This window comes from Peromyscus maniculatus, chromosome 7, assembly GCF_049852395.1.
Source record: "Peromyscus maniculatus bairdii isolate BWxNUB_F1_BW_parent chromosome 7, HU_Pman_BW_mat_3.1, whole genome shotgun sequence".
NCBI lineage: Eukaryota > Metazoa > Chordata > Mammalia > Rodentia > Cricetidae > Peromyscus > Peromyscus maniculatus.
This window is the reverse complement of record NC_134858.1, coordinates 119,101,805-119,113,546: the sequence shown is the minus strand read 5'-3', so window position 1 is coordinate 119,113,546 and position 11,742 is coordinate 119,101,805. Positions and strand designations below refer to the sequence as shown.

Sequence of the window (11,742 nt, the reverse complement as noted above, 5' to 3'; positions counted from 1 at the left end):
TCCTTTAAAGACACGCTATTACTCATGGACCTGGGTGAGAAGAATCACCAGCGTGCGACTCAGAGGACTTGGCAAGTGTTCACAAAGGTCCTGTTTCTTCTTTGGTTGTTGTTTTTATCTCCTGATTTTCCAGTCTTTTTTTTTTTTTTTTTTTGTAGTCAGTTTGCATTTGGCTAAGGATACGTAGCTTTTATCAGATTTTCTCATTTATTTTTGGGAAATGGCATTTAGCAGGAAAAACACCCAATATAGCAAGTTACCAGGGCTCAATGGCTCAGAACACAATCCCAGCCTCCTGGGATATGAGGCAGGAGGATTGTCACAATTTATCTTAAGATTTATTTATTCATTTATTATGTATTACTGTGTCCCTGAAGGCCAGAAGAAGACACTAGATCTCATTACAGGTGGTTGTGAGTCACCATGTAGTTGCTGGGAATTGAACTCTGGACGTCTGGAAGAGCAGTCGGTGCTCTTAACCACTGAGCCACCTCTCCAGCCTGATTGCCACAATTTTGAGGTGAGCCTTGGTCATACAGTAAGTTCCAGGCCCATCTGAGCTACAGGGTAAGGCTCTGTTTCAAAACAAACAAACAAACAAACAAACAAACACGAAACAAAACGAAGGGCTGGAGATGTGGCTCAGTTGGTTGAGTGTCTGCCCACTGTGCACAGAGCCCTGGGTTCAATTCCATTACCACACAAAACATGCATGAGAGTGCCTACTTACAGTCCCTGAACTTCAGAGGAGGACGGGAAGTTAAACACCAGCCTGGACTTCATACACAGCAAGTCGGAGGCTAGCCTGGGTTACGTTAGACCGTGTCGGGAAACAAAACTAATGAACACATGAGCAACAACTCTCCCCCACCAACCAACCAACCAAATAAAAATGCCGGGTGTAGTGGTGCTATCTGTAATACAAGCAGCTGAGAGGCTCACACAGGAAGACTTCCATGAGTTAGAGGCCATCTGTACTGTACAGTGAGTTCAAGCCCAGCCTAGAATGGGCATTAATACAATACACAGCGACCCGTCTCAACAAGCACAGCAAGCCTATGGCCTTAGAGCAGGGGAACCTCTGCCTCACAGACTAGACCACACCCACCATGGCTTCTCTCCCCATTTGGAAGAGGAGTCAGTGCTCTTAACCACTGAGCTGTCTCTCCATTTTTTAAATAGATAAACTTAATGAAAGAAACAGGAACAAGATAGTTAATTGTGAGTGGGAAAATGAAAGAAGGGTATGATGAGCAAGAATGAAAACATTTTGGATTTGAGAGAGAGTGTAGGTGTAGGAGAAGGAGTCTGTGCAGCAGATGGCCAAGGTGCAGCCAGCGACAGCCTGGGGGTCTCCAGGGTGGAGAAGGCTGGGAACAAGGCTCTGTGAGGTGTGGGTGGTGGCTGCCCCTTCTTGACTCCATTGACTCTGCATGATAATTTTGTTGCATTTACTTCAGGCTTTTCTCCATCCAGCAGGGTGGATTTGCTCTTCAAAAATGTCCCTCTGAGCCGGGCAGTGATGGCGCACACCTTTAATTCCAGCACTTGGGAGGCAGAGGCAGGTGGATCTTTGTGAGTTCGAGGTCAGCCTAGTCTACAAAGTGAGTTCCAGGACAGCCAGGACTGTTACACAGAGAAATCTTGTCTTGGAAAAAAAAAAATTGTCCCTCTGGGGACTGGGAGGAGATGCCTCACAGTCAGTAAGAGCACTTGCTGCCCTTGTGTGGGGGTCTCCTAGGTTTCAAGGACCTTGGTGCTCCCAACATTCTTGCAGAAGACCTGAGTTTTGGTGCCAGCACTCACATGGTGGCTCATAATTGTCTGGTAACTCCAGCTCAAGGGGATCTGATGCCCTCTGATGGCTCCGCAGAGACTGCACACACAGGGGTACCTAACAGACAAGCAGGCACGCACATATATACATACAAAATATTTTTTTAAAAGAAAAAGTAATGGTCCTAAGAGGTTTCTTTTCCTTCCTTCCTTTTTTTCCCTTCCTTCTTTCCTGAATTCCCCCTCTGGAGAGGTTTTTCTTTGCTTTAGTCTTCAACTCCGTCTCTCTGTTTCTCCTGTTCTCAGAATCCGGCACTCCTGATTGCCTTCAACAAATCATCATGCAGGGAAAATAGTAATTTATCCGTGAATGTTCGCCAGCCAACTGATGAAAGAGAATGAGCCCCATGGAGGAAAGCTGCAGGGCAGAAAAGGGTGGCCATGCACAGAGAGCAGGCATACCAAAGGTGCGCAGCCTGTCTAGGCCACTTATGGGTGCCTTCAAGACCGCTAGGAGAGATGGCATGGCAGCACCGTGCACACACATCTTTATGGCTAGTGGATGATACAATGCACTTGATGATTGACAGCTCATGTCTCACAGCTAGTGGTGTCTACCACAGCCTCTGACAAGAACTGCTCCTCCAAAGGAGTCATGGAAGAGCAGATGCATCAAACCATAGGAGCACTTCCCTGGCAGCACTTCAGTGGCCCCAGGTCCAGTGGACATCTTGTGTATTGACAAGTTGGCCAGTATCCTTGTGTTCCAAGGCTGCATGACTTTACCTGTATGTGGAAGTTTATCTTGACAAAAGTCAACAGGAGACTACATTGACAGAGGCTGGAGGATTGAGGGAAAGGCAGGGATGGGTAAGGGCTGATAGCAGGTGCTGTCATGGTGGGATAGGTAAGTGAGAGCTGACACACTGTTGCACAAAGATGGGGCTGTAGATAGCTTCAGTGTGGTCTTCAGAAAGGCTGGAAGATTTTAATATTTGTTTCTTTTTTTCATATATGTGGGTTTTCTTTCCATTTTCAAGTGGGGTATTTATGCACATTTCCTTTGTGTGTGGGCACTCAGGTATGTGCAGGTGAGCATGCATGTGTGTGCACATGTCTATGGAACCCCAAGGCTGATGTGGGGAACCATTTTCTATAGCTCTTCCACCTTATTTATTGAGGTAAGGTCTCTCAGTCAAACCTGTAACTCTTGGATATGGTTAGTCATGGTAGCCAGCTTGCTCTGGGAATCCTGTCTACATTTCAAGACTGGGATCACAGGCAGGCTGGGACATTCACTTATCATCTACATGAAATGGTGGTTTGAATAAAATGACCCCCATAGTCTCCATACCAGACTCTGTCTCTCCCCAAAACGTGATGCTCTCAGAGGCAAAGGTTGCTGGTCACTGCTGTTTCACACCAGGCTCTTCTCTGCCCTCAGCCTGGCTGTTAGCACAGCTTAGCACTGCAATGACTCAGCTTAGACTCTCAGCCATTTCCTTCCCCTTCATGTCTGGTCATCCCAGGCCCCCCTTTCTCATTTGAGATAAGGTCCTATGTTGCTTAGGCTGGCTCCTTAACTTTGTGGGCTCAATTGGTATTTCACTCTTAGCCTCCCAAGTATAAGGGCACCATTGCAGATAATTTTTCTTCCTTTTTTATTATAAATATTTAAAACTGAAATTAAGAACTTTCTCCTACAATACAAAAATAGCTCAATGGAGAAAAAGTAATAGCCTGGAAATAGACGTCAATGCATACATTAAAATTGAGAGCTATAATGAGGGAGATATCAAAAATTCCCAAAGAGAGGGACAGTCTTACTGCTAGCATAATTGCCTAATTAGTCTTAGGAGTAATAAAGTTATATTCTAATTTCCTGTGTTTGCCAAACTAAATTCCAGGTGGATTAAGTAATTTAATGTAGAAGTGGGAACAAACAAACAAACAAAATCTCTTTAAGGGGAAATGCCTAAGCTTGAAAAGAATTTTAAAAACAAAGTGTTAGTTTTAATTAGCACTGTGGACAGATACACGAGAGAAATAATTTAAAGGGAGTTCATCATAATGCACAGTTTGCTCCTGGCTCCCAGCCAGGTAGAACATGGCAGGAGTGGCTGTACAGGGCTGTTCACCTCATGGTGGCCAGAAAGCTCAGAGAGGGAGTCTGAGAGGAAGGCACACAGCACAGGACATCTCAAAGGCATGCCTCCAAAGACCCACTTCCTCCAGCCAGGCCCCACTCAACATTTTCACTTCTCAAGACAGCGACACCGGCTGCAGAGAGCCTTTAACACGAGTCTGTGGGGACCCTTGGCATTCTACTCCTCCACACAGAAATGTAGTAAAACTGGGATGTCACCTATCACAAAGATATTTATCCTTAGCTGCAAAAACAAAAACAGAAACAGGAATGCTTGTCAAGTCTGATGTGTAAGAAATGTTCCTTTTGGGACTGCTGAAATAGCTCATTTGGTAAAGCGCTTGCCACACACACACACACACACACACACACACACACACACACACACACACGCACAGAGCTAAGTGTGATGGTGCGTGCTTGTACTTCTAGGGCTGTGGGGGTGGGAAGGTTTATTCTCGCTGCTACAGCAGCCTGCGTCTGTAGTCGGCAGTCACATCATAACCTGTTGCCAGGTGCCTTCCCGTCGTCAGTTATGGGACGTGTGCACCCCTTAAAAGTGCCCACCGGGCACAGCTCCTCTCTTACTTCTCTTGCTTCTCTTGTCTGTCTGTCTGTCTGTCTGTCTGCCTCTCATGTCCCCACTCCGACGTGGCCTTTGCTCTTTCACTCTCCCTCACCCCTGTAAACCTCTTTCACGACCTCTGCTGCACACGGCGCGTCTGCTTAGTGGCACACGTTGGCAGGGCCCCGAGATACCCACTTCGACTTTCTTTTTAGCCTTTCAGGTGGATCCCTAAGGCTTGAGGGCCAGCCAGCCCCAGGTGCCAGTGAGAGACTCTGTCTCAGACACAGAACCGCGGTGGACAGTTCCTGAGGAGTAACACCTAAGGCTGACCTCTGGCCTCCATGCACCCTCTCACATACACAACCATCTTGCAAGTCAGACAACTGCCACCTTCGCGAGCCCAGGTATGCCTGCTTGCCAACCATTATCACGGCAGGTCTAGCTGACTACTGATATTCCTTCATAGGAGGGGACACGCGGGTCACTGCACCTTCACCGGAACTTCCAGACCCTCCTCCCACCCACTTACATGCATTTTTGCCCTAATTACAAGTGGGGCAGGGTGTATTGGAGAGGACCTAGAGATACAGGGGTCGAAGATGAGGGAGAGGCGCTCCACCTCTGGGGCACTGGGAAGCCGTCTTCCACGCTGGGCAAAGGCTTTCAGTGAGACTGCTTTGTCCATGCTCCTGTCTGTAGCCCCTCATCTGGGCTCTGTCAATAAGCTCAACAAACTCATTCGTCCCCCAGAATGGGCTGAACTGGAATTATAGTTTGGTTTATCCTTAGAAATTTGGGAGGAAGGTGTAGACATCGATCCCATCTCTCCTCCACCCCCATCCTGGAAGTAGAATTCTGGATCAACTGGAATGGGCTTTGTTACTTCCACAGAAGTAAGTTGCTCTCACGTGGGAACGGAAGTTTGAGGTGTGGTGGCGCCTCCAGGTTATCACTGGCTCTGGGGAGGTTGAAGGAGGACTCCAGTTGGAGGCCAGCCTGGGCTACACAGTGAAATCCTGTTTAAGGAGGAAACGCAGCAAAATAAGCACGTGATGCACTGGGATCAGGCAGAAAGGAAAGTCCCACCCAGATCTGCGGACTCGGGTGGGATCTGAGTCACCACTGCGCGCCCTGACTTGGGAGGGCGATCCGTCGTATCCTGGGTCCGCAGAGCCTCCCGCGACCAGTGCGCTCCAGGCCGAGAAGTTTCCTGAGGAAGCTGAGGGAACCGCGCTCCTGGGGATACCACAAGATGCGTGGAGGGGACCGGCTATACGTATGCCAATCTCCGGCCAGTGAGTAAGCTCAGCCAATCAGCGCTCTGCGTCCCTGCCGGCGTCCTGCGTGATGCCATGGAGACGGGAGGGCGTGCAAATGCCGAGCGGGGCCCGCCGTGGTGCTCTGTGGCTCTTCTTTTCCTTCCAGCTTAGCCCTGGGATCTTTCTAGAAAGGATGCACCGGCCTTAGGGTTGGGGGAAGGTGTGCCCGAGGATTCTCACTTCCGGCCCCGCCCATAGGACCGGAAGCTCCGAGCCACTCAGTATCCGGGTCTCTTCCGGTCCTCTGCGTGTTGTCATGGAGATGGGATTGGCAGCATCCAAACACCGAGGGATGCTCGGCGCTCAGACCTGGGAACTGCTCACGAGTCTCGTCTTTTTCCAGCTGCCAATCTCCTCTCAGACTAGCGAGATCATTCCATGAGCAACGTGAGGTCCTCAGTGTAGCGGGATGGGCACGTAAAGCCGCTCACTTCCGGGTTCTGCGTAGTTAGCGATCAGCCAATCGAGGCCCCGCTCTTTTTCCCGCGTCTCGCAGGTTGCCATGGTGACGCAGAGGCCGTATCCACGCGTCCAGGGAAAGCTGGTCAGGTCGCTGGGTGCCTCTGTTCTCCCTGTCCAGGCTGCTGCCGCGCCGTGGCGAGGCAGAGGGCGTGGGACGCGGGTCCCCACCATCGCACAGGTGGGTGGGTAGCTGAGGCTCCATCCTATCCTTGATCCACCTCATCCTCGTCACACGCTTGGCCACTTCCTCCAGGACAGGGATGGGGGAGCAGGGTCACTCGTGCTTCCCTGCTCCTGAGATGGGACGTTCGGTCCTATCAACCCAGTGTGCATCTTCACGGCCGGGGATCGCAGCTTCCGCTTGGCTGATGCCGGCGATCCAAGCTGGTTGTGATGGTCGTGAGCCTTCAGCTTGGTTGATGTCCACGGGGTACTCTGGTGGTGGTGATCATGAGCTCCCAGCCTGATGTCCATGGCCCACGTTGGTTATGCTGGCCACAACCCGAGCCTGGTCGATGTACATTTCCTTGCTGGTTGAAGCTGGTTGCGTCGGAAAATGCTCTTTCCGATGATGGGAGAAAGGGAATTCCAGCCAGATCAGATCAGTCTCAAATGGTGTGAGGAGGAGCACCGGCTGAGCTCCCAATCCCCGGGAAGGGTTGGTTGGGCCTGCAGAGCCAAGTTAAAGAGTTCCGAACTCAGAGGCTTGTAGTAACCTATTTAAAGTCCTAATTAAAAAAGTCAGGTTTATTTGTTTATTTATACTTACTTATGTGCATGTGCACATGTATATGTTGAGTGTTTTTGGAAGCCAGAAAATGGTGTTGGATTCCTTGGAGCTGGAGTTACAGGTAGTTGTGAGCCACCTAATGTGGGTGTTGGGAAACAACTCAGGTCCTCTGCAAGAGCAGTTACTCTTAACAGCTGAGCCATCTCTCCAGTCCATTGATACGGATTTGACATGGCTGTGTGTGTGTGTGTGTGTGTGCTCGCATGCACACATGTGTGGCGTGCATGTGAATGCACTGGTGCCTGTGCCTGTGTGTGCAGGCGGAGCAGGGTGCCAGGTGTCTTCTGTCACTGTCTGTCATTTTGCCTTGAGACAAGGCCTCTCCCTAACCAGGAGCTGGCTGTTGAGACTGGACTAGCCTACCAGGAAGCTCTCGGGCTCCTCCTGTCTCTGCCCTGCAAAGCGGACATTCACTCTGGGTTCTGTGTGCGCTGAGGATTTGAAGTCCTCAGGCTTGCAGGGGAAGCACTTACCAGCTGAGCCATCTTCTCAGCCCCTGTGTTCTTTTTTAAAAAGTTGTATTTTAAGCTGTAGTAGATTATGATGGGCTTCACTGTGACATTTTTCTGTACATATCCCAGTGTGTTTTGTTTATATTTGCCCCTCGCTACCCTCTCCTGCTTCTGTTGTCCCTCCTGCTTATCCTCTTCCTCGTCCTCACGTGGTCCCCTTGTGCCTTCGCAGCATTTACATTCACATCTGGATTCTGTGTATGAGAGAAAACATGCGGTATCATGTCTTCCCTGCCTCTCACTTCCCTTTGTCCCGAGCTCTCCTTCCTTAGGCTCTTTCCTTCCTACAGTCCCCGTCTGCTCCCATGCCCTGTATGTAGTATACGTTTAAATCTAGGTTACATACTATACTGCATATTGTATATGTTCACATCTAGATTCCACCTGAGAGAGAAAACAGGCAGTGTTTGTCTTCCTGGCTCTGCCTTACCTCATACAGTCACCACGGTGACTCCGAGTCCTATTCATCTTCCTGAAAATGATGTCATTTCACTCTTCCTGACAGCTGAATGGCACGCTGTTGTTCGTGTAGAACACATTTTCTTCATCCATTCATCTGTGCAGGGGCGTCTAGGTTGATTCTGCATTTTGGTTATTGCGAGCAGGGCTGTGGTAAACGGAGATGCAGAGGACCCTGTATGTGCTGCCTGAGCTTCCTTTGTGTGAGTGTGCGTGCATGTACATGTGCACATGTTCACATAGGAGTAAAATGGCTGTACGTGTGTCTGTCTGTTTTTGAGGATCCTCCATATTGATGTCCTATGGCCACACTGGTTTACTGTGAAAAAAAAAAAAAAAAAAAGATCCTGACCCATGTCTGCCTATCTGTGACTCTCTGCCCAGCTCTAAGTGCACTTCATAGACCAGAACTAACCAACCAATCAACTAACTAACCAACTAACTTACTAACTTCTTTGTTTCTCCTTCTTTCTTCCTCCTCCTCTTCCCCCTCCTTCATTTCTCCCTTCTCTCTCTTTTTCCTCCTCCTCCCCTTCTGCTTCTTCTTCTGTTTGTGTTTTGAGACAGGGTTTCTCTGTGTAGCCCTGGCTGTCCTGGAACTCACTCTGTAGACCAGGCTGGCCTGGATTGCAGAGATCCATCTGCCTCTACCTCTTGAGTGCTGGGGTTAAAGGTGTGCACCACCTGACTACCTGGCCAGAATGACCTTTCTTGCGTTACATCCTCTGCTGCAGACCCCCTCTCTGCACGTGTTCTCCCTGTGCTCCCTTGATGGTAGCTGTTCAGACCGGGATGAATCTCAGCGTTCTTTGGATTTGCATTTCCCTGAGGGCTGATGGTGCTGAACATTTTCATTTATTTACTGCCATCTGTCTGTCTTCTTTTGTGAACTGCCTGTTCCTTTCCTATTCTCATTTGTTCGCTGGTGGTTTATCTTTTGTGCTTTTATTGAGTTCCTTTTGTAGATTCCAGATGTTCATCTTCCGTGAGATATATTGATAGCAAAGACCATGCTGTTCAGTAAGGTGCCTTTGCTCTGACTGGTTTCTTTGCTGTGAGGAAGCTGATGCTATTTGTTAGTTCACCGGGTTCTCTCCGGAGCCATTGAGTTCTTTCCAGAAGTCCTCGCCTCTGCCTGTGCCGCAGAACTCTCCCCTGGCTCTCCCAGCCCTTGCTGCTTCAGGTCATATATTCAGGTCTTTGATCTGTTCTAGGGTTGGCTTTGCATAGGGTGAAAAATAAAGATCTGTATGTGTGCTGGCTAGTTTTATGTCAAATTAATATAAGCTAGGGTCACAGGAGAAGAAATTTTGTTTATATTGCATTTGTTCAACCTGTGAAGTTGTGTTACTTTGCCTGTGTAAAACACTTGATGGTCTAATAAAGAGCTGGCCAATAGCGAGGCAGGAGAAAGGATAGGTGGGGCTGGCAGGCAGAGAATATGGGAGAAATCTGGGAGGAGAAGCAGTGGCCAGAGATGGAGGAGGACTTCAGGGACCAGCCACCCAGCTACACAGCAAGCCACGGAGTAAGAGTAAGATTTACAGAAGTTAGAGAATGGAAAAAGCCCAGAGGCAAAAGATAGACAGGTTAATTTAAGATAAAGAAAGCTGGCTAGAAACTAAGCCAAGCTAAGGCAAGACATTGGTAAGTAATAATAAGCCTCTGTGTGTTATTTATTTGGGAGCTGGGTGACAGGCCCCCCAAAAAAGAATAAAAAACAAACAATAGAACCTCAATTGAGAAAATGCCTCCATAAGATCAGGCTGCAGGCTGCAGGGCATTTTCTTAGTGATTGATGGGGAGAGGGCCCAGCCCATTGTGGGTGGGGCCTTCCTTGGGTTGGTGAACAAGCCATGGGGAGCAAGCCACATCTCCCTGGCCTCTGCATCAACTCATGCCTCCAGGTTCCTACTGTTCATAAAGTTCCTGTCCTGACTTCCTTTGATGATGAACAGTGATGTGGAAGTGTAGATAAACCCTTTCCTCCACAATTTGCTTTTGGTCATGGTAGTCTGAATTTTTTTGGGGGGCTGCTAATAAAGACACGGAGACTTATCATTAATTATGAATGCTCGGCCTTAGCGTAGGCTTGTCCCACTAGCTCTTTTAACCTAATTTGACCTGTTTCTATTCACCTATGATTTGCCTCGGGGCTTTTTACCTTTCATTCTGTATGTCCTCCTTTCCCTCTTCCTCCATGTCTGTCTGTCTGTCCCCTGGCATCTCTTTTTCTTTATTTCCCCCCAGCCTAAATTCCTCCTCCTCCTTACTCTCCCTACCCAGAAGTCCTGCCTACATCTCCTCCCTTGCTTTTGGCTGTTCAGCTTTTTATTAGACCAATCAGGTGCCTTAGGCAGACAGGGTAAAACAGCGACACATTTTTACATAGTTAAACAAATATTTTTCGGGCTGAAGTGATGGCTCAGTGGTTAAGAGCACCAACTGTTCTACCAAAGGACCCAGGTTCAATTCCCAGCACCCACATGGCAGCTAACAACTGTCTGTAACTCTAAGATCTGACACCCTCACACAGACATACATGCATACACCAATGCACATAAAAAAATAAAGATAAATAGTTTTAAAAAATATTCTTCAACATAAACAAATGCAACACATTTTTACGTCGTTAAACAAATATTCTGCAGCAATGGTGTTTCATCATAGCAATAGTAACCCTAGGACGTGGGGATACATAGTGAGGCCCTGTCTCAAAAATTATCAAAGGGTGGGAGAGAGACTAGAGACGTGGCTCAGCAGTTAAGAGCGCTGCTGCTCTTCCAGAGGACCTGGGTTTGATTCCTAGCACCCACACAGTGGCTCACAACCATCTGTAACTCCAGTCGCAGGGGATCTGCTGCCCTCCATGGACCTCGCTGGCACCAGGCATGCATGAGGTGCACAGACATAATGCAGGCAGACACCCACACACATAAAATAAGAACAAATACATCTCAGTTCTTTTTCTTTTTTTAGAAACAAAACAAGCAAACAAACAACCCAAATGACAGCCACTCTCCTCCAGCACTAGTGGTGGCATCGAATTGGTGACCATGTTTCCACGTTCCTAGGCCAACTCTGGTGCAGCTAGCTTGCATTTGTCACCGTCATTTCTGTTCACCTTCCAGGAGCTAGGGATGCTGTTTTTCCACGTATGAGAAAATCGACCCAGATATGGAAAACTTTATCCTGTATGAGGAGATTGGCAGAGGAAGCAAGACCGTCGTGTATAAGGGGCGTCGGAAGGGCACCATCAATTTCGTGGCCATTCTTTGTACTGAAAAGTGCAAACGGCCTGAAATGACCAACTGGGTAAGTCCTGGGTGTCTCCACCTACCTGGCGGCCACAGAATGCCAGGTGATGCGAGCATGCAATCTCAATAGTCTGGAGGCAGACAGGAGGACAGAGTTCAAAGCCAGCCTGGGATACAGTCTCAAAGAAACAAGGGATGGTGTAGAATGCTTCTCTACCATGTGCAAGACCCTAGATTCTGTCCCTAGCACTCAAGTAGATAGATAAGTAGGTAGGTAGGTAGATAGATAGATAGATAGATAGATAGATAGATAGGTAGGTAGGTAACAGAAGCTATTAGGTATGCTGTGTCCAAATTCAATGTTTTAACCCTGGGATGAGGGCCCCGTCTATCTCTCTGGTGCTGTCAGTCTTGATAATGAGTAATGAGCTTGTCCAGGTAGTTGTCAGCTCT

General features: G+C 48.4%; 1 protein-coding gene across 12 annotated transcripts in view; it reads left to right on the top strand.

Moving 5' to 3' along the window:
• Nucleotides 1-4,874: 4,874 nt before the first annotated feature.
• Ulk4 (unc-51 like kinase 4) overlaps nucleotides 4,875-11,742 on the top strand; it is a 307,398-nt gene continuing 300,530 nt past the window's right edge. For 2 of the 12 annotated variants that reach the window (XM_076577414.1, XM_076577409.1), the window contains exons 1-3: nucleotides 5,845-6,196; nucleotides 6,306-6,449; nucleotides 11,164-11,347. In XM_076577414.1, the coding sequence (XP_076433529.1) occupies nucleotides 11,210-11,347 (138 nt within the window). In that variant the 5' untranslated portion in view covers nucleotides 5,845-6,196; nucleotides 6,306-6,449; nucleotides 11,164-11,209. Of the gene's footprint in view, nucleotides 4,895-5,836; nucleotides 6,450-9,445; nucleotides 9,567-11,163; nucleotides 11,348-11,742 lie in introns of those variants that run through there. The other 10 variants (XM_076577418.1, XM_076577417.1, XM_076577415.1 and 7 more) reach the window with 9 other exon arrangements.